The sequence below is a fragment of the Juglans regia genome, chromosome 13 (assembly GCF_001411555.2).
Source record: "Juglans regia cultivar Chandler chromosome 13, Walnut 2.0, whole genome shotgun sequence".
NCBI classification, from domain to species: Eukaryota; Viridiplantae; Streptophyta; class Magnoliopsida; order Fagales; family Juglandaceae; genus Juglans; species Juglans regia.
The window spans coordinates 25,803,642-25,830,048 of record NC_049913.1 but is presented as its reverse complement, the minus strand read 5'-3'; the positions used below and the strand labels follow the sequence as shown (position 1 = coordinate 25,830,048).

Below are 26,407 nucleotides of genomic sequence, written 5' to 3'. Positions count from 1 at the left end.
ATTCTTATTTATGTAGACGACATATTAGTTACTGGTCTGAACTCCAATCGCATTGCCCAACTAAAGATCTTGGGCAACTTCACTACTTCCTTGGTGTTGAAGCCCATTTTATGAATGTTGGTTTATTCTTGACTCAATAACTGTATATAAGCAAGCTCTTCCATAAGTCCAACATGCTACACATTAAGAGTATCTCTTCCCCAATGTCATCAACAACTACTCTCCCAACACAATGGTGCTCCATTCTTTGACCCAACACCCTATCGTAGTGTTGTGGGCTCTTTAAAATATCTAAGCTTCAGTCAAACAAATATCACATTTGCTGTCAACAAAGTCTTCCAGGTCACGTACCAGCCGACCACCTACTATTGGAGTGTTCTCAAATGGATTTTACACTCTTAGATTAAAAGTGCATCATGATTGATTATTGCAACGATCTAACTCTCATACCCTTTCAAGCTTTCTTTGACTCGGACTGGGCTGGTAGTCTAAATAATCGTAGATCCGCCACTAGGTACTATCTCTTTCTTGGACCCAACATTATCTCCTAAGGCTCGCGTAAGCAGTAGACAGTTTCTCGCTTGAGAATAGAAGCGGATTACATTGCAATTGCAAACACTACAGTTGAATTAATTTGGGTTCGATCTCTACTCCAGAAACTCGATATCACTCTTTCTCAAGTTCCAACACTATGGTGTGATAATATCGGCGCCACCTACCTCACCGTTAATCCCTTGTTTTCCTCATGAACTAAACATATCTCTATAGATTATCATTTCATCTGTGACTTAGGTATATTTGGATAGTGAGAAGTGTTGACAAGTGTTAAGAATGTTTGTGAATAGTAGTGAAAAAGTAATAATAAAATATTGAATAGTAGTAAAAAGTAGGTAAAAAGTAATGAATAGTAGAAAAGTAGGTAAAAAGTAATAATAAAGTAAAGAATAGTAGTGAGAGTACCTCAAGTACTCTCACTTGCCAAACACACCTTAGTCTCTACTCATTCCCTTCATGTTCAGTTTCTTTCATCAAAAGACCAACTAGGACATACACTTACCAAATCACTACCGACAGCACGATTACCTTTCCTCAAGAACAACATCAATGTCCGTGAGCTACAGTTGAGTTAGCATGGGCATATTGACCTTGAGTCAAACCAACACAGCCAAACCAAATAACATCATCTATGAAGATAAAGCCTCCTCAATTCAAACTCAAGATGATCAAGTAAATGTTTCAAATGCTACAAATTGGGATGAGAAGAGAGAGAGTTTTATGTAACTCAAATAACATCTACTGTAAGCATATTTTAAAAATTCTTTATAAATCAACGATTAGATTTGCAATAATCTTGTAGACTTGAAATGAAATCATGAATTAGGTCCTTGGACTTGGACAAGTGATAAAGGACCAGATGAATTTGAATTATTGTTTCTTTCTTGTTTAGGGAAAAAAAATGGTAAAAGAGCTCCAAAATTTTAAAAAAAAAAAAAAAATGGGGCAATTCTAGACAAAATAATTGGTTTGGGAAAGAGGGGAGAGGGGGATTGGAATAATTTATTTGTTGGCAAATGATGCATAATGTCTAAAAAGTATCGAGGGGTCAAAACATAACTTTAAAACAATTCATATACAAGCGCAAACAAAAATATATGACAGGTCATGGTCTCCCCAGCCCACTGAAACCGTCCTTGTGAATAGATAGTTTCCCTTAAATCTACTCGAACAAAAGCAAAACGGGCCCAAGAATTACATAGTTCATATGGCTTTATGGATGGTTTAGCGTCTGTGATCGATACAAGTATACATACGAACATACATATACATAAATATATGTAATAGACGTTCCTTCATTCATATTACACAATTTCTTGTTTGATTATTTGAAACAAGTCGGCAGAGAGGACAATTCATCATTTTCTTACTGCTAAATCCGAGGAGAGTTCATCACATTTACCATATAGTGCATATCAGGCCCATCATCATCAATAACTATAAGGAAACCACAATTTCAACCTTTTCTCCAACATCTTGTGTAGGCAACAATGCTAGCTGCCTCAATCAAATTGCTCAGAGCCTGCCGCAAAGCAGGTTCTTTGTTGCTCAACCAAATCACACTTCTTGACATTATTTTGGCATGATGATTGCTGGAGCAACATTGATTTCTATCCAAGAAGCAAAGCAAATAAAGGCCATCAACACACATGAAGTACCAGCTTTCCATGGAGAGAAATCAAAATATATAGTAATGGAAAAAGAATTAAAGCCAAGAAAGACTAATTAAGGCAGAAATACCAGCTTTCCACAGAGAGAAATCAGGCTTGAAATCCTTGCACCTGTGGTAACACTTTTAGTTTGTCACACAAGGTTTGGAGTTTAGGCATTGGAATTCTGTTCTGACTCTTATTTCACTTGCTCCAAAATGAGTTGATTATTGGCCCCCCAAACCATACAGGTTTGGGGGGTGAGATGAGAATTTTGTGTTTTGTTTTGAAGTTTAAAATATTATGTTTTAATATTATTATTGTTTTGAGATTTGAAAAATGTGTATTGGTATTTGAAAAAGTTGAATTGTTTATTATATTTTGTATGAGGATTTAAAAAATGTGTATCGATGAGATGGGGTAAAATGAGAATTTTGTGTTTTGTCTTGTGCCCAAAACCAGCATAAGCCTTAGTCCTTGTTAATGCATTTAACTTGATTATTGGCCAGATAATCCAAGTGTACTTTGGCTACCTTCTGAGTTTCATGATTGCCCAACTTGATTATTCCCAATGATGACAATGTGGATATTTCATGAATACTTAATATAATTCGAACTTCTTGACCAATATATTTTTCCAATTAGTAAATGGTATTCCTTATAGAGACATACAAATCCGGCACAAAATCATCTTTAGGATTGTAACTGTTATACATTAGCTGTCATAACCATTTAATTCATTCCTTATTTGTTGGTTTGTACAGCTCAATAGTGATATACGGTAGCTTAAGTTTAGGAGCAATTATCTTGCTTTCGACTTGTATATATTCTGTAATTCCTTCTCTAATAAAGTGTGTGAACCTACTTTCAAGTTTGTGCATTTTCTCTATATGGTATCAGTCTAAAAGCCACCAAATCTCTACCCAGTAATTTTCCTGGTTTTTCCCTCTCCTTCCACTTCCACCATGGCCAATCCTTCTTTTGAAAACACTCCCATAGTCATTAATGCTTCTCAACAAATCACTGCAAGGCTCACACCAACCAATTTCCCTTCCTGGCATGCTCAGTTTGAGTCACTCCTCCTCGGTTATAACCTCTATGGTTATGTCGCTGGAAGTTATACGTGTCCACCCCAACCAACGACAACTGATGCAGCTGCCTCTACAGCTTATCAGCTTTGGTTCCGTCAAGACAAACTTATTTTAAGTGCTATCCTGACCTCTGTCTCTCCAACTGTGATACCACTCATAGCAACATCAAAGACATCTCATCAAGCTTGGACTAAACTCACCAAGCTCTATGCCAGTCGATCAAGGACTTGTGTGATGCAGCTCAAAGAGGATCTCACCCTCTCACAGCGTGGCACTCGCACAATCACAGAGTATCTCCACTCTATCAAAACAATTGTTGATGAACTTGCTCTTATTGATGCTCCTCTCTCTCAGGATGACATCACGTTGTATGTTTTGCATGGATTAGGCTCTGAATATCGTGACATTGTTGCCCCCATTCGAGCTCGTGAATCCTCTCTTTCCTTTGAAGAGTTACATGATCTTTTAATTGGTCATGAGGCATATCTCAGGAGGCTTGATTCTACTGCACAATCATTGGTACTAATAGCAAATACTGCTCAACGTCGAGACTCTCGTGCTTCAAAACCACAGAACTCACAATCATCAAAGAATGACTCCAAGTCCAAACCTAGGCAATTCAAGCAGTATAAATACCCAACAAAATGGAGTGTTCGAAAGGAGACATAGGCATATTGTCGAGACAGGCAAAACTCTTCTCACTCATGCTTCTCTTCCCTCAGAATATTGGGCCTATGCCTTTGCAACAGCCACGTATTTGATCAATAGGCTTCCTTCACCTGTTCTTCAACACAAAACACCACTTGAAGCTCTTTTTAATCAAGCCCCTCAATATGAGAAATTGAGATCCTTTGGCTGCCTTTGTTTTCCATGGCTTAAGCCTTATAACACCAATAAACTTCAAGAAAAATATGTCCCATGTATCTTTGTTGGCTACTCAACTAGTCAAAGTGCCTACTTGTGCCTTCATCTCCCAACTCAGCGCCTCTATATTTCTAGGCATGTCATCTTTAATGAAAATGTCTATCATTTCCAACAAGAGGCAGCTAACCCACCCAATATCTCATCCACTTTAGAAAATGATTTCATCTCGGGACCAATTCTGCAGCTTGTCTCCAAGGATAGCATACATGTCTCACGGCCTCAAGAAGACATATCTCCTGCTTCTTCCCCTTCAACTGAAGTCCAAGAGCCAGCCATTCCAATTTCAAATTAGGTAACTCCAGAAAACCCACCTCCTTCCTTGCCACAGCCCACACGCACCATCATCACAAGGTCCATGAATAATATTTTTCGGCCTAAACAAATTCATCACACATCTAAGCATCCAATACCTGAATCCCAAGAGCCTACATGTGTTAGTCAAGCTCTAAAGGATCCAAACTGGAGAAAGGTAATGTCAGATGAAGTCACAGCACTTCTTAACCATGGGACCTGGGAATTGGTTCCTCCTGCTCAAGATCAAAATCTGGTTGAATGTAAGTTTGTGTTTCGGATTAAGAGTAATCCTGATGGCACAATAACTCGATACAAAGCCCGAGTTGTTGCTAAAGGCTTTCATCAAAGTCCTGGGATTGACTACTCTCAAACATTTAGTCCGGTTGTAAAACCAGCCACCATTAGGCTTATTCTAACCATTGTTGTCATGCATGGATAGTCAATGCGACAACTAGACATCAACAATGATTTTCTGCATGGTTCTCTTCAAGAAACTATTTTCATGCATCAACCCCCAGGGTTTGAGGACTTATCTAACCTCATCATGTATGCAAGTTAAAAAAGAGTATCTATGGGCTAAAGCAAGCACCACGGCAGTGGTACAGGCTCTAAGAGATGCACTACTCAGTTTTGTCTTTATCCACTCAGCAACTGACACCTCCTTGTTCATTTTCAAGTCTAATGAAATTTTGTATTATTGTCTTGTTTATGTTGATGATATAATTGTCACAGGCAATAATCTCAAGTTTACAAATGAGGTTATTGAGAAGCTTGGCAGTGCTTTCTCAGTCAAAGATATGGGCAACTTGAACTTCTTCTTGGGCATAGAGGTCCTTCACACAGCAAAATGACTCTTCTTGTCTCAACACAAATATATTCAGGAACTGTTAATAAAAATCTCAATGGATAATGCAAAGGAAGTCCAAACTCCAATGTCTACTACAACAAAGCTAACAACTGCACAATCTTCTGAAGCTGTCAATGGCGTTGAGTACAGAAAAGTAATTGGAGCCCTTTAATCTTTGGGACTCACACGCCCATGCATTGCTTTTTCTGTCAATAGATTAGCTCAATTCATGCAAAATCCGAAATCAACTCATTGGGCAGCAGCTAAAAGGCTTCTAAGGTACCTTAAACAAACAATGTTTTATGGTATTCTATTATAGAAAAATGTAAAATTCAAACTGCAAACATATAGTGATGCGGACTGGGCATCAAACACAGACACTCGAGTCTCCACAACTGCTTTCATAATATTCCTTGGTTCAAATCCTATTTCTTGGTCAGCCCGAAAGCAAAGAACAGTCTCAAGATCATCAACTGAAGCAGAATTTCGAGCACTTGCCACTGCTACATCAGAAACAATTTGGCTACACTCCCTCATTCAAGAACCTGGTCTTACACTTCAACAACAGCCTCAACTTTTCTGTGACAACATTGGAGCAAATCAGTTTAGTCTGAATCCAGTTCAACATACAAGGATGAAGCACATCGAAATTGATATGCTATTTGTTCGAGACCTCATCAAGAAAGGGAAGATTAAAGTGCATCATATTCATACTTTGGATCAACTAGCTGACCTCCTCACCAAAGCACTGCCAAGACAAAGATTTCAAAAATTAAGATCCAAGATTGGTGTTGCAGATGGCACCTCCATCTTGAGGGGGCATATAGAGACAGCTACAAATCCGGCACAAAATCAAATTTAGGATTGTAACTGTTATACCGTAGCTGTCATATCCATTTAATTCATTCCTTATTTGTTGATTTGTACAGCTCAATAGTGATATACAGTAGCTTAAGTTTAGGAGCAATTATCTTGCTTTCGACTTGTATATATTCTGTAATTCCTTCTCTAATAAAGTGTGTGAACCTACCTTCAAGTTTGTGCATTTTCTCTAAATTCCTCGCCATAAACTAGAGATCATATTAATAAAATTTACCTCTTTAAAAAATGAAAATATTTTAGGGAAAAAGCCATGAATGATTTCACTAGACTTTTCTTTAACTAATGATGCAGCAAAATGCCCTCAAGGTCGACCTTCCATCAGACCATCAGGTACTGAAGATGTGAAACATGTGTATACAGATCAAGCATCCATCCAAAGAGAAGCTGAAAACCTAGCCAACTCTGCAGCCAAATTTGAGGACCAGTTCCTAGGGTCGGCAGTTTGCAGTTTTTAAAAGTAACCTATCTTATTCTTTACCTGCAACTAAATTGATTCTGATTTTCTGTATAAAAAATAAAAGAAGCGGGGGGGTGTTCATCGTTTGACCAACTTGATTTTGATCTTGTGCTGTTGGTTGCAATTGTACCTGATTACTAGTACAATGCTTACCTCCTTAAATCTGGGTTTTGGAGATATGCATTGCTTTGTACGGACATGTTGAAAGCTAGAATTGTGGAAACAGTTACCAATTTAAACTTCAAAAGTACTTCAACTTGGATGTGAGACAGTGTTTCAACCTAATATCAGATGAGTCTCCCAACAATGCTAGGTGATGACCCCTCCAATATCTGTGTTAATTGAGATTAACGTGCAACTTCTGAGGAGTCAATGTGAAGATGTTGTAATGTCCAAGTGTAACGGACTTTCGACCTTTCAGGAGAATGTACCGCAAGTTACCACTATAAATATTGAGTAAAGCTACTCTCATAACTCTCGATCCCGCTATATATTTTTTTAATATTTTTTTTATTTAGTGATTAAGTAAGTATTTTTTAATAATATTATAAATATTTTATTCTTTTAAAAAATATTTTACAGTGTTAAAAAAATATATGTATAAAAAAGTAAAATAAAAAAACACAACATTTTACACTATCGGTGGCTCCCAGCCCGAACGATGGCTGTAGAGCCACCCATAAATATTTACTTTCCACAACCCATGATCATGAAACTTGGAGTATACTCGTGTCAAATTAATTGTCATTGGGTCGAAGAACTTGATAGCTAAATTTTTAAATGATAAGATAAGAAATAATGGTTACTAAATAATGAGTACAATTGGCTCTAAAATATTGCACATGTACATTTCCTTCACTTATAAATTTAATAAATTGGGTTTGAAAATAAAATCTACGAACATATATTTTCAGAATTTTACGTAAGATTTTGTTTTGGTAACTAAAAAGAACTTCGAAAAGTTAAGAATTAAAAAGTACAAAATTTGTGACAAGTCACTCTTCCTAATATCCTACTTACCCGGGTTCAGATACTCGGAACCAGATTTCAGACCTGGCCCAAGCGGGCTGGAACCCACATGAAACCGGGTTTTAATACTCGGAAATCCAGGCACCGGGGTTTTTTTTTTTTTTTAAAAGCTTTGCTACACAACCTCCACCACACTCCACACTGCACACTTTTTTAAATTTTTTAAATTTTTAATATTTTTTTAAAAAATTTTTTTGAGTTTATTCTTTTTAAATTATTTTAAATTTTTTATTCATTATTTATATAATAAATATTTAATAAAAGAAAAAAATAATAAAAATTAAAAATAATGTGGAGTGTGGAGGTTGTATGAATAGTAGGAGGTTGAGTAGATTTTTTATTTTTTAATATATATAAAAGCCTATATGTATTAGATTATTTTATAAGAAAAGAATAATGTTGAAAAGCATGCATAATACATTAATGTATTGAACATGGTCCATAGTAATAAAAATATATCAAAATGGAAAACTAAATTTTATATAAAAAATAACTAATGCTAGAAATAACTAATTACCTTTTTAAATAAATGCATGTAAAACAAAAGAAAAATCTAATATTCATCGTGTAAAATGCAGCAACACAATGCAATCCACTACATATTACACTGTTTAATATTTATACATTACATTACAAAACACAATATTCTATTAATAACAATGAAGCACTCCATGGCTCCATAGAAATGAATAGATTGAAAACATGGCTAGCCACAACAGCAGAGCAACAAACATCAGGCAGCAAACACAAGAAACAGCAGCAAGCATCAAAGCAGCATACAGCTTGAAGAAATAGTACATTACAAATTGGCAACAAAGAAAAGTTCTACATTAAAGGTGGTGTGTATAGGGCCCTTCTCTACGAGGGGTTCAAGAGTTCTTGAACACTATTCCTACTCATGAATCAACCAACAATCCATCAATCTCGTATGAGCAGCGGCACTTGAAACTGCAGTAGCCACAGCATTGAACGCTTTTCGCCTTTCTTTCTCTGGAGCACACGCAAATTCGGTGATTTTGCATTTGTTGTTCACTAAGCATCCAGGTTGCCACCGGCATTAGCCCACATCTCCAACTATAATCCACAGTAACTAATGGCATAAACCATACATCATGATGTTTTATTTCACCCTCCCAATCGTACCCTTTAAAACCAATCTTCTCAGTTTTCTTTTAATTCCCATTCCCAGCTTCACACAAGGTTTAGAAATCTTTTCAGTACTACTACTTCTCAAGCTATGTTGAAGGCCATGCTGCTCCATGTCCATGGTCTTGCAGGAAAATCAATGGCCTTGATCTTGAAGTGGCAGCCATTAACCCAGTATTGCAGCGCCAGTTTTTGGGCCTTCTCATACTTCTACTTGGACAAGCCCTTTCCCACCTGCACTCGGTAATTAATCTCTTGATTTCTTAGCCTTCTTAATTTTTCTATTAGTAATTCTTCTTAATCAATATCGAAATAATTCTCCAGCAGATCAAGAAGATATAAAATCACGTTATGCAGAAGCTTGGAATTCTTATGGTGTACAAGCACCGTGGGCCTTGGCTGCTCTATAATTTGCCCTCACCCACCTTGAAACAGCGGTTTCTGGTTTCTCAACATCAAAGAACGACACAGAACCCTGCTTTAGAGCAGCAAAGTCCAATGCTTTCCTCCTACTCATCGAATCAAGTTCTCAAAATTCAGAACTAAAGAACATAAAAGAATTCACATGTTTAGATAACGCTGAGAGAAACTAACCATAGCTGCTCCACAACCACTGCACAATGTGTAAGGTTGCTTTGAGTCCTGTAACTCTTGTACACCTTTTAGAGCTTAACCGCAGCGGATTGAGCTCACTCAGGGGTCTCAGCAAAGAAAGTAGAGCTGGTTCTGGAAGAGAAAGTGTTAGGAATTGGTTTATGTTTCAATCCATTGTAATCAAGCACAACATTGCATTAGAATCATAAATAAAGCAAAAGGCAAAAACAGCTTCTAACAGCAATGAGAAGGTGATTGAAACAATCAAGATCTAACTTTACTGGTTTGATCATTGTCATTGGAACTAACTTTAGCTATGGTACCATTAACTGCACTGCCCTCACTGTTCAGAATGTCCACAGTGATACTCTCGGTTACTTCAAACACACCATTAATTGTGCTAGACTCAACACTGATCTTGTCCCAAGTAGATACTTTCTCCTCTTAGAAAGACGGGCTACAAAAAGAAATATCAAGTGAGGTGAAAATTTTAGTGCTTTAATACAGCCATAAAAAAAAGGGTCAAATGAAATATTTTTCGAAAAATGTACCAAAGGATTGGATGTATCAATCTTCATTGATGAACTTTGAAAGAAAATACACAAGTCAACAAAATGAAGTTCATGCAATTATTCTCCTCATGTAATCAACAGCAACATTATTATAGGAGGCATTATCAACTGTAATGGTCAAAATCTTATCAATACCCCCATTCATGCAATCTCAATTATAATAACCTCCCAATAGTTTCGGCCCTATGGTAAGGAATTTGGAAAAACTTGAGTATTTTTTATGCAATCTCCAATTGCAATCAATAAATTGTGCGGAAATGCACATGCAGTTCACATTTTGCACTGATATGCAAATATCGGTGGTAAGACAAATTTTTTGACCATCTAACAACTTTTTTAACTATATCTTCTCTTCGTTATACAGTTTAACACAATCCCTTCGTAAAGTGGTTAGGGATGGCAATGTAAATCTAGACTCTAAATCAGCTACAAACTAAATAAACCGATCGTGCTCCACAAGCCTAAAAGACAATTCACACCTAATAAAAACTGATTGGTTGACACCCTAAGTTGTTCTGCATCATATTTCACTAATCTTTGTGGGCTACATACTCTTCCCTCCGCATCTCTCTTAGCACTCAAAGTTTGACTTTTTCCAACTCCTTTAATTCTAAGAGAGGATTCACACGCATTCTAGAGGTGGTGCATCATGTATGAATTGTCACTCTTGTAGTGACAATTGAATAGCTTAGCGCAATAATTGGACTGAGCTTTTAGGCTATCATGGTCAATAGGTTCCATTCTAGTAAAGGGTTCACATACCCCCGATTGATTGCTAGGTGCTTTTTTGGATTTCTTGGGTAAAGGTGGAATGGAACAGGTAGGGTGTTGTGTATATGTGAATGAAGGGGTTGGAAGACTCCCATGCTCCTCTACATCCACTGAAATAGAAGAGGAGTCACCACCAACCCCCTAGGCTGTTGGTGTACCAACATTACAACTCATAGTATCTTCTTCCATCTATTAAAGTGCAATTGGGTTGCTATTAAAATGGAGTTACAAACTTACAAGTTACAACCAAACCAAAGAAAAGCAGGAAATAAAAACAAAAGCACGACAGATTGGCAAAGTGGGCTGACCACCACCATATATTATGGCAAATAATAATTAAAAAAAGATCATACAAGTTTTTAAGATAAAGACAGCGGCAAAACCAATAATCTGAGTAATATGACAAATTGGTAAAGTGGGCTGACCACCACCATATATTATGACAAATAATAATTAAAAAAGGAACATTTTAAGATAAAGAGAGCAGCAAAACCAATAAATATTTTTTTTTATTCGCACCGGGTGTCCAAGAACAGCGTCCTAACTAATCTCAGGGATGCACAGGCCCTCGACAAGGAGTTTCCCGCAAGTGCACCTCGGCTAATTCAAGAGGAAAATCCCCCAGTCCGATGGCCCCTAGAGATAGTTTGCACCCAAGAGAATTTGAACCTTAGACCTAGGGGGAGCATACCCCCAAGCCCAAGGCCTTTACCACTTGAGCCAATCCCTGGGGGTTAAAACCAATAATCAAATAAGTTTTCTGTTCAATGCCTTTCATTTTCTTCAACATGTCTACACTTGCAATTTATTGAACTTTGAAGTAATATGATATTAGGTGGAGTGCCAACATATTTGTTTAATTAGCTTCCCAACTTTACGATATTTTTTTTGTCGCTCCTAAAAATTTCTCAGGTGAGCTCCCAGAAATGGAGAACTTAACCAAGCTTACAGATTTAAACCTTAGTCAAAACAACTTTGCAGGTATATTTAGTCTTGATAGCTCGATTATAATCTTTAGTTGGTTTGCAAACTCCAATAATTTTTTCTAAATGGTAATTTTTCCACAGGGACAATCTCATCATCTTTGTTCAAGTGCAAACAGCTACAAATTCTAGATTTGTGGACAAATAATTTCGATGGACAATCTCTCTCTCTCTCTCTAGCAAGCAAACCCCAATATTTACTTCTAAATGGTAACTTTTTCACAGGTTCTATCCCATCCACCCTGTTCAAGTGCAAACATCTGCAAAGTTTGGACTTAGGAACTAAGCATTTCAAAGAGTACCCCTAGAAGTTGGAAAATTAAACATGCTTTTAGATTTAGACCTTTCCAACAACAACTTTGATGGTATACATGCTCAGTCTTGTTTTAGTGAATTATATTTTTTATTCTGTCAATAAACCCAATTTTTGTTTCTAAATACTAATTATTTCATAGGTACTATCCCATCTTCTTTGTTCAGGTGCAAATGGTTCCAAACTTTATTTTTTTGTATTAGTACACAATTATATTAATAGAAAAGGCATAGCCCAAGCACACAAGATGGTATACAAAAATGGCTCCAAACTTTATATTTGTGGGTTAATAATTTCATAGGAAGTCTATGCGAACAAACAAAATGTTTTCTCATCTTATCAGAACCCTAACAGCACCACAACAACAACAAAAAGCCCCGTAGTTTGCCCAAATGCCAATCATACATACACAACATCCAATTCAGATTCCAGCAGCCCAATCTAGTCCAACCAATTTTACAATTGACAAAACAAAATAAAAAGGAAATAAAAGCCCAATCCGAGTTAGATTAGGCAAAACAAAAAGGAACGAAACCAATAATCTGAGTAACACTGCCAGAGAAAACAAGTCATCCAACACACCAAAACCTGGGAAGAAAAATGCTAGCAGCGAAAACCCTCAAATATTACAGAAAAAATATAATCCATTTAGTAAAGAAATCGAACAAAACAATAGGCAGCACAGAGAACAAAACAGACCCAAATCAAAATAAAATGCAGAGAACAAACCAAGCTAGAATCAAAAGGACATATAACATCTACCAATCCAACACTCTTCAAACACAAGCTAAGAGATATACAAGAATCCATCAGTTATAAAAGCTCCAACACACACACACACACACACACACACACAGACACTAACCTTGGGTTCTTGAAGTCGACGACGGAGCAACAGAGTGATCGGCCACGAGGCAACGAAGCTTCAGTATCGGCAAAGGAAGAGAGAGAGAGAGAGAGAGAGAGAGAGAGAGAGATCTTGAGGCTGAGAGTTGAGAGTTGAGATATCAAACAGGACAAGTGATTTTAACTCTCAAACAGCGTCATTTTGATACTGGGATCAATTTTTTTTTAAAAATCCAGGTACCGGGTTTTCGGGTAGGGTGATCTGGTTTTTGGCCAGGTTATAACCCAGGCCGGAAACAGCATCTGGAACCCGATTATCCTTCCGGACAGGACCAAGAAAAAAGCCGGCCCGGATGAATAGTCTTAGTGCAGGTAAACAATAAGATATGATATGATCTTTCTATGGTTTCTTGAGAAATATGGATGAATTGACCTACAAAATAATGTACTTCACGTAAAAGCAAACTTCTATAAAGAGCCAACTTCTATGGTTTATTTCATTTAAAACATTGCATTTATACTTTCATCACATCCAACAATCCCAAAACATGACTATCAAGAATAAATCAACTTACAACATTAAAACATAACGGCCATTACAATAGAAAAGAGGAACAAAACAGGGAAAAAACCATCTACTGCAAAAATATAATTTAGTTACTGAAAAACAAGCGACCCTGACCAAAAATGCAAAGAAAAAAAAGACAAATGCAAATGCTACTCATACGAGAAGTTCAGAGGAAGGAAAATATGTTTTAAGAGCAAAAGCTTCTCATCACTCCATCATGCTATCACTCACACCTTCCTCCTCTTCACTTAGTTCAAGATCAGCAAGCAACTCTTCCAGTGGAACGGAAGGCAAGTCATCTCCATCAGCCACAGACGTCATCTCTGATGGCTGGTAATCTCTATTACGGTACAATGATATATTAAACCTCATTTCAGGGTTCTCCTCCAAATCTTTCAAGAAGTGTTCGTACTCATTGTTCATCTTCTCTTGCTCAGCTCTTCCCTTCCTATCATCAACTTCCATGTCAAGGGATTTAAGCTTCCATGCACGAGGCTTCCCGCGCTTCTTCTGGCGCTTCTCTTCATAGCTCTTCTTTATCAGAATTGCCTCTGGGAGGATCAGACTCTTGTGCTTCTCTAGCTCACCATCATTACTGTTAGCTCCATATAAGTCGTAACCAAGCGCATAATCCCCAGGGTTCAAAAGATGGCCGAGATGCGTTCTGATGGAGAAAATTGTATCATTTTTCCCGAAATCTGATACACGAGCCACTTGTGCATCAGCTAAGAAATACTTGGAGCCACCAACATTAACTTCAGAAGAAACAATCTCCACATCTAACACTATATACTCCACTAGTTGCCTGCTAGTGGATAGAGATTTGAATGGCACCCTCCAATACTGATCAGCATCCAAGAAACTGATCCTTAAGGTGAAAGGGTCAAGCAAAGCAATGCTGTTGGTGACTTTGGTGCAAATCACAAGAGGACCTAGATTTCCCAAACTAGCTGCAACCTTTGGAGGCAAACAGATCAAATCCTCACGACATATCGGACAGATTTCAACAGAGAAAGTGTACTTGTAATTGTAGTTATTGCTCTTAGTATCGTGGGAAACAAGCTGTTTGTCATTGCGACTCCTAACTGGAGCAACTTTACCAACGAACTCCACAAACTTCACACCATGACTCCGGTTTGAGAAAAAGAAGTCAATCCCTTGATCCATCTGCTGGATCTTTATGGCAGAGACAGCAGCATTGTGCTTCAGAATCAGCTGCTCCAAGTAAAAGAAAGTTCGCCGGTGAGAAACATGTTGGCGCAGTTGCACGGCTGCAACCCACTGGTCCGGATTGGCCTGAATCCTTGAACAGGGTTCACACATATGTTCTTGCTGAACATACTCGACCACGTACGATTGTTCAAGTATTGCTCCGTTAAGAACCTCTTTCTGAACTTTCAATTTGACCTTGATCCTCTTGGAATGGGGTTCGGTCCAAATGAACTCCGCATGCACCAATCTTACTTTATTCAAATTCTTCAGCCTCTTTACGCAGAATGTCAACAGCACCTTTGATTCTAATTGGGCTTTGAGCCAAGTTCTCGGTGGCTGCAAGTAGCTGTCACACTCAGGGCAATGGATTATGATTACATGCTTCTGAAGACCTTCCGTGATGTCAACTTCGGAGCGCAAACACTTGACACACATATTGGCAGCATTTGGTGCCATTGGAATGCCACATCTGCAACAAAGAACGCTTCCGACTGTTTGGGGAACCATAAACATACCCGATTCTTCAGTCATGGCTGATAAGAGATAACAAAAAAACATTACACTTAGAAATGCACGAAACGACATCAACTAGAACAGATACAAGTGGCTATCCTATATGATCATTCAAACAGAAAAACTTCATCGACGATAAACTTATACCGACCCTTGTATAAAGTTGAGTTAGCTTGCAGAAAAATAGTTACCTTTGATGTTGGGGTAATGGAGGAAAACGAAGGATGAAGATGATCGACGTCGAAGGATCCTTTTCTGTTGACCTCTCTTTTTCCCCTTCTCAAACGGGTCAAGAGATGAATATGTTTTCCAAGAAAATACGTTCAGCTGATACAAAAACAACCTTAATAAAAAGAGAAATACAATAGGAGGTGCTGGGTTTCCCCAACAAACTACAGCACAAATTTAGCTCAGGAATTAAAAGTAAATAATTCGAAAAGTATTTGGGATTGAATATACTATTATCGGCTTCCCTTTCTGTTGACCTCTCTTTTTCCCCTTCTCAAACAGGTCAAGAGATGAATATGTTTTCCAAGAAAATACGTTCAGCTGATATAAAAACAACCTTAATAAAAGAGAAATACAAAAGGAGGCGCTGGGTTTCCCCAACAAACTACAGCACAAATTTAGCTCAGGAATTAAAAGTAAATAATTCGAAAGTATTTGGGATTGAATATACTATTATCAGCTTCCTTTTCTGTTGACCTCTCTTTTTCCTCTTCTCAAACAGGTCAAGAGATGAATATGTTTTCCAAGAAAATACGTTCAGCTGATACAAAAACAACCTTAATAAAAGAGAAATACAATAGGAGGCGCTGGGTTTCCCCAACAAACTACAGCACAAATTTAGCTCAGGAATTAAAAGTAAATAATTCAAAAAGTATTTGGGATTGAATATACTATTATCGGCTTCGCATTTATCCAACATTGTTTGTTCAATAGAGCAGGACAGCAATTTAAGAAACAGAGACCTATCACACAACCCCAATTACAACTTAAATTTAAAACCAATTAATAAAATCTCAAATCCCTGGCAGCCAAACTAAAGTTTTCAATATATGGTCAGTTCCATCAAATTTGGCAGCCACCCTTAGAATACACAGAAAACTCACGGAAATTATTAAACCAAAAGAGTAAACTTGGAACCAAAATCGAAGCTTAAGAGTCGAACTCAAATTTGCTTCAGCTAAGTGGAGGTGTTTTTGTTATTTCTTGGCTGTTCTACCGGGTTTCAAACGATTAAAGCAAACCCCCAGAACATTAAACTATATGAAAACTGAGTAACCAAGCAAAAAGAAAATTTACAGGCAAAAATATATAGAAGACTAATAAAAGCGAACCTACTTATAAAAATAAAAAATAAAAAGTGCACCTAGAGCACAACCCTAATAACCGGAGAATGATCCAGTTGAGAGAAGCGGTTTGGAAAGCCGAGGCTCACGAAAAAATCACTTGATGTGTAACCCAAATCACCAACTTCGTCAACTTCGTGATAGCCTTTACCTTGTTAAAGGTATGAAGAGAAAAAACCGTGAAAAACAAAGGCCGACGAATAAGTTCCTCAGTTTGGCTGGCTCCTCAGAAAATACAGGAAAGTAATAGGTAATGGAGAATTCTAATTTCAAATATGCATCTGTAAAATCTAAAACCGATATTAAAAAAAAAAAAAAAAACCTAAAGACAGCAATCCCAAACTTTCTCTGTTTCACTTGTGAAATTTTCTAGGCTGCCAAACAGATTAAATAGCTGATAACCATAACAGTCCAAAAGGATATGGCATCCATACAGTAACAAGTGATTACTGGATACAAAAGTAGAAATACGAAAAAGGATAATGAAAGAGATTAAAAAAAAAAAAAAGGTACCAGGAATGAGATGAAAGAATCGCGAGCGTTGCTTTGGCTGGTTTATGAGAGAAATCTGCGAAATCCGAAGAGGTAAAGTTGATTCAGAAGCTAGAAAGGGTGTCCCTAGACCCTATCTTGACGCGTTGAGCTTCTTTTAAAACCGTGCATGATTCGATTAGGCCAGTTTTCTTTGCTTTTTATTCTTCCTTTTTGTACGGAGGATTTTTATTTTTTATTTTTTGAAAAATGCCAGAACGCACGAACGGCAGAGGCACGAAAAGCACGAAATCGCAGTCTGAAAACTCAATTTTAGCCTTTGCATAAAATAACAGTACTCCATTTTATCATTTTACCCGTATAAATCCTAACATTTAATGTAAAAGAAATCATGGCGGACACCAAAATGATTTCACACCCCAAGAATTTCTAGAAGAAAAATTATATTCACAAGCCTCACACTCCTGCATACCACTTAAAAGTATGTAAATTTATTCTTTTACCTTAGTATTTCATGAAATATGAAATATGAGGATAAAAGAGTAAAATTACATATTTTTTAAATGGTATGTAAAGTGTGAAGCTTACGTGTAGTATAACTCTTTCTAAAAACCCATCACGAGACTAGCGATAGAAAATGGAAGCTGAAACTACTTCATAAAGACAAAATAACTACAGCATCCCTCCACCACAACTTCTATTCTGATGGTGCTATATTTACGTTCAAGTGGTGCCAGAGACTAGGGTCGAACACTTCAGGCATCAATGACCTCATTTGCAGCAAAAAGATAAATTTTGCATGTCTACTGTTACAACAGCACCTATTCGTGTTTGAATAAGCAAAATGAATAAAAAAAACTTTTTTTTTTTTTTGGCAACTAAAAATATAGAATTTCTTGAGGCAGAGAAGTTAAGCTAAATGTAATGCAACTTGAAAAACCAAAACTCAGGTTGTGTTTAGATGTTGAAATGAGTTGAGTTGAGTTGAGTTAAGATAATAAAATATTGTTAGAATATTATTTTTTAATATTATTATTATTTTAAGATTTGAAAAAGTTGAATTGTTTATTATATTTTGTGTTGAAATTTGAAAAAATTGTAATGATGAGTTGAGATAAATTGAGATGAGTTAATCAACTAAACGAAGCCTAAAAAAAACTTTATAATGCACTTCATTTTCTTGTTTTGTCTTCCTGTGCGCATGACTTTTATTCAATAGTGTAAATCTTTAAGAAAAATTCAAAAATGTACATAAAAATGAATATTTTAATAAACAAATACTGCAAATCTTGGCCAGGGTTGCTGCTCTGCATTGTTTTTAAAAAAATTTTAAGTTGTAGAAGGACTAAAGTATACACATATAAATAAAGATAAAATGCAAAGAGGATACTCTCGGATTGTCCAAAAAAATGTTTACCGATCACTTGCACACATATTTTATCCAAGAGAAGAGAAATATTGCAATGCTGTGGATGGACGAATCGACGTTAGTGCTGGAGAAGAGAATTTTTATTTATTTGTTTTTGTGAAGCTGTGCGGGAGATGAACTAGAGATACAGAGGAGGGAGAAAAGCAAAGAAGAGGGAGAAAAGCAAAGAGTATAAAAGAAGCTTCCGTGCCGTTTTGACTTTTTAATTATTTTGTTTTATTTTTTTATTTGCTTTCCTGTACTTATCTCCCTTGGCACTATTCATGCATTTCGTGCTATATAGGGTGCTTCCACGTAGCAGCTATCTTATTTTTTAGGTTTATTTTATTTTTGAGTTGAAATTAAAGTTAAAAATTAAATAAAATATTATTAGAATATATTTTTTTAATATTATTTTTATTTTAAAATTTAAAAAAAAATGAATTTTTTATTTTATTTTATATTAAAATTTTAAAAAAATTATAATGATTAGATCATGAGATTGAGAAGATTTTTGAAAGCAAACGAGGCCTTGTACCAAGTGCCGATAGGGAGGAAAGGACTCGGAGTGTAGATTTCAAAGACAATTATAGTCAATACACCTAAATTAACAAACTTGAATGCTATTCTTCTAATTTTCTAGTTTCAATGTTAATCACCTAAATGCTATTCTTCAATTCTCGATCATGAAAGAAAGGCAACTTTGACGTTGAGTCCAACACGAACCTAGGTGCCGAGTGAGGAAAGTGTCCCAGAAAAAATCGAGAGGAAGGTTAGCACGGGCGAGGAAAAAGAAGTCAATTGCCAAGAAAGTGAAAAATTGAACAATTTTTATTCCAATCACTTATCAATTACAATGATACATTGCTGGTTAAATAGATACAAGAAGCTAGACTAAGTATGGATATAAACAAATGTAAGGAAAGAATTGATATTTACAAATCAATGACTATTCCTAAAATTATGGTGATGATTCAGTGACTGATTTTGTGCAAATTGGAATCATGTGAATGAGTTGATTTGATTGTGTCAATACTCCTCCTCAAGTTGGCACATGAAGATCTGTAATGTCCAACTTGCATAAAAAGTGATAAAAAAAAAGGTCTCGGCTTAAGGCTTTAGTGAAGATGTCTGCAATTTGCTCGTGTGATGATGTATGTATCACAGTAAGGAGACCAGATTGGATCTTATCTCGAATAATATCTCAAATAATGTGATAATCAATCTCAATATGCTTGGTGCATTCATGGAACATAGGGTTATGGGTAATGTGCAGAGCAGATTGATTATCACAATGTAAGCTGAAAGGTTTAGGATAAGAAATACCAAAGTCAGTGAGGAGTTGTTTCAACTAGGTAAGTTCACAAGTAGTGACGGCCATGACACGATATTCAGCTTCAGCAGAAGAGTGAGCTACTGTCGTTTGTTTTTTTGTGCACCATGAAATAAGACTCGTGCCAAGCTAAATGAAATAGCCAGTGGTGGAGTTGCGAGTAGTGGGACAGCTAGCCCAATCTGAATCAGTATAGGCAATAACATGTAAAGTATTGGAGGATGGAAAGAAAATGCATTGGCTTAGGTTGCCTTTGATGTATCGAAGAACGTGAGTGGCAACTTTCATGTGAGGAAGGCGGGGAGCATGCATAAACTGACTGAGGATGTCCATTGCGAAGACAATATTAGGATGAGTGATAGTTAGGTAGATGAATCGTCCCACAAGTCGTCGATAGGCGCTAGGGTTGGAAAGAAGTGCGCCATCTTGATTTGTGAGTTTTAAGTTTTGTTCCATAGGAAAGGGAGTGATCCGGGCGCCAAGTTGGCCACTATCATGTAGAATATCAAGATCATATTTTTGTTGATTAAGGAATATATCTTTTTGTGAATGAGTAACTTCGAGTGTAAGAAAATATTTGAAGGGACCGAGATCCTTGGTTTTGAAATTGGTGGAGAGAGCACGTTTGAAGACCTCAATTTGGGAGAGATCATTTCCATCAACAAGAATATTATCAACGTTGACAAGCACAATGGTGATACTCGTGGTTTTGACCAAGGTGAATAAAGAGTGATCTACTTTAAATTAAGTAAAACCTGCATTAAGAAGCATAATGGTTAGCTTAAAAAACCAGTTGTAGGATGCTTGTTTGAGGTCGTAAAGGGATTTGTAGAGGCGGCAGACATGGGTCTTCCCCTTAGGGCAATATTCGGGAGGTAGTGTCATGTACACTTCTTCATCAAGATCACCATGTAAGAAGGTATTATTGACGTCAAGTTGGTAAATAATCCATTGCTGAGTGGTGGCTACAGCTAACAAACATCAGACAGTATTCATTTTTGCAACAGGTGCAAAAGTCTCATGATAATCGAGGCCTTCAACTTGAGTGTAGCCTTTTGCAACCAAGCGAGCTTTATATCTTTCAATTGAATCGTCTGCTTTGAGCTTGGTTTTAAAGACTCATTTGCAGCTGATGAGTTTTTTATCAGGAGTGAGTGGTTCAAGTGTCCAGTTGGAATTGGCTTTAAGGGCACGGAGCTCATTAGATATTGCTTCACGCTAATGGGAATGGTGAAGGGCAATGGAATAGCAAGAAGGTTCAACATAAGTGGTGAGGGCATGTAAAAATGTAAGATGAGAAGGTGAAAAACGAGAATATGAAAGAAAAGCAGATAAAGGGTGAGCGATACCTGAGGTTGATGCAGCGAGTGATGATGTCGTGGGCCCTGTGTGTAGAGTCAAACAAACATAATCCTAGAGGAAAGCCGGTCGAGTAATAGTGCGACGAGGATGGAGAGAAGGAGAGAGAGGGAGGGTCTGTGGTGTTAGTAGGAGGAGGGGGGATGGGGTTGGTAAGATAGATTCGAGAACGGGTAAGGGGAGGATAGGGGGAGATGGATGGGAAATATCTGAAAATTCTTGAAAGGGAAAGATGTCTTCATGGAAGGTGACATCTCAAGAAAAGAAGATTGTTTATGTGTTGAGATTGTAGAGTTTGTATGCTTTGTGGTTATTGGGATAACTAAGAAATATACATTTTGAGGCACAGAAAGAGAATTTCTCTCGATGACCACGGAGGGTTTGGGCGTAACATAGACAACTGAACACACGAAGGTAATTATAATTTGGAATGGTGTTGAAAAGAAGTTCGAAAGGAGATTTATTTTGAAGAATGCGACTTGGTGTATGGTTAATGAGATACGACGCAGTGAGTACACATTCTCCCCAAAATTTTAGAGGTAGGTGTGCTTGGAAGCGAAGGCAGCGAGCAATATTCAAGAGGTGCCTGTATTTTCGCTTCGTAAAGCTATTTTGTTGTGGAGTTTCAATGCAAATACGTTCATGAATAATGCCGTAATTATGAATATATGATTAAAATTTTTGCGAAATAAATTCTTGTCCATTATTAGTGTGAGTTTTTTTTACTGTGGTATTGAATTGATTTTAGACAAGGGCAAAGAAATGCATGAGATTTGTATATGCCTTAGATTTATAATGCATAAGATAGATCCAAGTGGTGCGTGAAAAATCATTGACTATAGTGAAAAAATAATGAGAACCACAAATGAAAAGAACATGGTAGCCACCCTAAATGTCACAAAATATTCTATAGAAAGCAAAAGAACTTTTATTACCACTAGAGGAAAAAAGTAAATGTGTGTGCTTAGAACGAGTACAAATATCACAATCCGAAATAACATGAGAATTATTAAATAATTGGAGAATAATAAGACGAGAATGATGACCTAAACGTCGGTGTCATAAGTCTTTATTAGCAATGGATTACACGGAGAGAACCAGAACATTGTTGGGCCAGTACACAGATGTGCCTAAAGAGGAAAATATCAATCTAATTAAAGATAGAGTAGAAAGAGACAATTTATGCAACTAAAAAGGCAAAAATTCTTAGTATGTATATAGCTTAGTCTCTTTTTTCTTCTATTTTGTTTTCCTATAGAGTTCACTATTAAAAAATAATTTTTTTTTATGGGTCTCAGGCTTATCCACATTTTTCAAAGCGATTATACAGAATTTTCATATTCTAAAGCTGCAAATATTATTTGTGTATAATTTACTCATAAAAACTTCCAAGCTATATATCGACGTCATTGGAAACGTAAAGAAGCCTAATTGTAACGACTCGATCTTATATTCTTAGGGATAAATTACGGATAATTTTATTAGACTCAATAAATGAGTTCAAGCCCATAAAAGAATTTATCGAATAGATTATTTTTAATTGAACCTAGAGTTAAGGCTCTATTATTATTATTATTATTATTATTATTATTATTATTTTACTCCAAGCTCTTGAGTGTTAAACTCCAAACACTATTATCATTGTACTTTCCTTTTCATAATAAAAATCTTAACAGATTTCCTCTATTAACCACAACCATATATAGATGTATATGCGGTTTAGACCCCGTTTCTTATCCATCTATCACTACATGCATGACTTTATCATAACCGTTACTTCCGCATGTACGTTTCTCATCTCTAGGGTTTTCCTTTTGGCTCTTAACCAGCTAGGTTTATAAATAGGTTTCGCCCTCCTGCATGAAAAGCATAGTCCATTGCCGCCCAACGTCAAAATACACTCACGCACACAGAGCACCCTTTCACAAACCTCCTCCACCGTAAACCACCGAAAATAACCACACACAGAGCAAACCTCACGATATCTCCACTGCCCAGCCCACACTTAGCCCCTTTAACACAGCACAAGAACCCCAAACGAAAACCACCCAACATACCGAGACCCTCCATAATGCTCCCCTCCACCGCCGTTGCCCAATCATTGAAGACCACCAATGGTAGCGCCCTGTTTCGGCTACACTGAAACATAAATAATAACAATAATAATAATAATAATAATCATGCCACCAGCCAAGCCTTCAAGTGCGCCGACCACACGTCACGACTACAGCTCAAGCGTGCTACCCCAACACCACCATCGTCGTTGGTCCACTGCACCTCTCTTCCAATAAGCCCATGCCGGAATCATCCTCCTCTCCTCACGCTTGACAGTTTCTCTCTCTCTCTAAACTCTCACTCTCTCTTGTGCCACACCACTACCCAGAGAAACCCAGCACGACGCCGACCACTCCTAGCCACTGTGAACCTTAGCCAGCCACTAGACCCAACGTCGCGATTGCCTTCTCCCTCTCTCGGTGAGCATCGCACCACCCTCCACTCCCGTAAATTATTTTTTTCCCTTTTCATAAGTTGTCTTCTTTTCCCCTTTTATGTGTTTTATATCAGACTTTTCCAAAATGCCCATACTCATTATGTTGTTTTTCCAAAAATACTCATACCTATTTAGGATTAATAGTTGAAAATAATTTAGTGTTTGGAAGATTTTAGGTTTAGAAAATATAGGATATTTTAGTAGTTTAGATTTTAAATAAAATTACATCTTTAATTAGAAACTCATGTCAATTACATGTTTATTTTTTTTAGGTGACCGATTATGTGCCGAAAATAGTGGATTAGCGTTGCAAGGTAAGTAGCATGATCATACCCTTACACATATGTACGGTAAACTGCTTTGTCTTTTATAAAAATATTATGCATGTACACCTTCCATTGAAAGCCCCTTTTTACGTACCCAAAACATGATAAAATTATGAAAATCCATGATTTTATGCGAAGAGTTATGCATGAAGTTATTTATGAAAATTCATGATTTTATGAAATGAATTATGCATCAAAAGATTTATGAAAAGTCATGATTTTATGTGAGAGTTATGCATTAAAATAATTTATGAAAAGTCATGCATAATTTTATGTGAAGATTTATGCATTAAATATTTATGAAAAATAATGATTTTATGTGAGAAAACATGTATCACGGAAATTATGAAAAAATACGATTTCATTTGAAATCTATTATATGATATGACAAGTATGCATGCGATTTCTTTTGAAATCTATGATATGACAAGTATGAAAGTATAATTATGATAAGATATGTAATTACCTATGTTATGATATGAAGACAGTACCTATGTTATGGGCATATTGCATTTCCAGGTCGTACATTCTGGTAGTGCACCCAATATGTGTTCCTTATGTATGGATTCTACGATCCGCGGCCAATGGTTGAATCAAAATCTACTTAGATTTACTAACCCTAACTCACGGGGGTCAACAGTGGGTAACGGCCAATAACAAGTAAAAAATAAATTCATGTTCATGTTATTTATGTATGTATTTATGAGTATGCACATTTTTCAAGAAAACTTATGTTTATTATCATGTTTACTGTATGATGTGTTGTTTATTGAGTATTCGACTCATTTTTGTATATTTTTATATTTTTAAACCATTACAAGTGATGACATTTATGAGGATGAGACTGCAGGACAAAACTTGACCTAAGGAGGTGAGGCAGAGGCTTAGACAGATTGTGCTATGATTATTTTTTATGGTTTAAGGTTTAAATAAATTATTCGGATAAGCAAATGAGACTTCCATATTTTTTTTTTAAATAAGTGTTTCCGCAGACTCTATTTTTTATTTTAAGTATTATTAAAGTTTGTTTTATTTATGGAAACTTTTCATCTGGTGCATTGTTAAAAAGAAAATTTTTTAAGTTCAAGTTTAGTATTTGCCCACTGGCTCCCAGAGAATTCTAAAATGCCTTTTTGAGAAGTGGGGTGTTACACTAATACACAGGATTGAGCAAAAATCTGAAAACTCAACTCGGACTTCAACTCCAAATTTGATCTCTGACTTCAATATTATACATATGTCATAAAAATATACGTATTTATCTATATGTTGATAATATATACTAGTATAGTTATATAGTTACATAACTAAAACTTATACAGTTAAATTCAATAATATACTAGTATTATAGTATACTTATACTATAATATAAATTGACTAATAATAATTTAGTATATGTAAACAATGAACATCAAAGTACTACTATAATATAATACTAATGTATAATAAAACTAGTATAATAACATATAATACTAAGTTTAGTATATAATTAAGTTAGAAATAAGTAGATACTATTATAATAACATGTAATTAAACACTACATTACAAGTCTATAATAGGAACAAGTTAGACACTAGTATAGTACAAGTATAATGAGTTAATAACAAGTAATACTATAATATAATAATATGTAATTGCCAATAATCAATACTATAGTACAAGTATAAATACTTACAATAGTATTTAAACATTATAGTACTAGTATAAGTCTATTTATAATAATGTATAATAAAATTATAGTGCATGTAACATTATAGTACATGTAATATTAATGTATAATAACACTAGTATAATAAATTCTATTTAAACAATATAGTACAAGTCAATTTAAATAGTAAATATTAATAAACAATACTAACAAATAAATTGAGTGATGACAAAAATTATAAAAACCATAAATAGAATGATAACATATAATTCGACACTATTGTATGATAAAAAGTTAAAACTATAATATGATAACATATAATTAAACACAAGTGAATTAAAATTTAATAATAATAAATACTATAAATTATAAAAACTATAAATAAAAAAACTTAGGACTAAACAAAAATTAAGATTAAAATTAATTTTAGGGTTTTAACATATAATTAAACACCAACGTAGTTTATTTTAATTTTTTAGATCATATTTATTTTTGATTTTTTGCTGATTTTTGGCATGCTTATTTCCAAATTTGGTGTCTATTGCTTGCTTCCAAATTTTGGTTCACCACACTCACCACAATAAATCCCTCCACTTGCCTTTGTTGACTTTTTGGTTGATTTTGGTTTATTACTTGTTATGTGACTGATTTTGATTGAGATTAAAATGATTGGTTAGGAAAAAGGTTCATTACGTTCATTTTATTAAAAAAAATATCATTAAAAATTCATAAGTCTAGTTGAAATGGCCTCT

General features: G+C 35.9%; 1 protein-coding gene across 4 annotated transcripts; it reads right to left on the bottom strand.

Moving 5' to 3' along the window:
• Positions 1 to 8,358: 8,358 nt before the first annotated feature.
• On the bottom strand, positions 8,359 to 17,426 carry LOC109019030 (60S ribosomal export protein NMD3-like). 4 transcript variants are annotated; one of them, XM_035684655.1, is made up of 8 exons: positions 17,112 to 17,275; positions 15,926 to 16,015; positions 15,706 to 15,795; positions 15,438 to 15,573; positions 12,973 to 15,266; positions 9,778 to 9,925; positions 9,469 to 9,600; positions 8,359 to 9,383 (listed from the first exon to the last, which is right to left on the bottom strand). In XM_035684655.1, exon 5 carries the CDS (start codon positions 15,262 to 15,264, stop codon positions 13,729 to 13,731), a length of 1,536 nt encoding a protein of 511 aa, XP_035540548.1. In that variant the 5' UTR covers positions 15,265 to 15,266; positions 15,438 to 15,573; positions 15,706 to 15,795; positions 15,926 to 16,015; positions 17,112 to 17,275; the 3' UTR covers positions 8,359 to 9,383; positions 9,469 to 9,600; positions 9,778 to 9,925; positions 12,973 to 13,728. The 4 variants fall into 4 exon arrangements, with proteins under 4 accessions (XP_035540548.1, XP_035540547.1, XP_035540549.1 ...); XM_035684654.1 differs by having other exon boundaries at positions 9,469 to 9,925; XM_035684656.1 differs by lacking the exon at positions 15,706 to 15,795 and having other exon boundaries at positions 9,469 to 9,925.
• Positions 17,427 to 26,407: the final 8,981 nt, after the last annotated feature.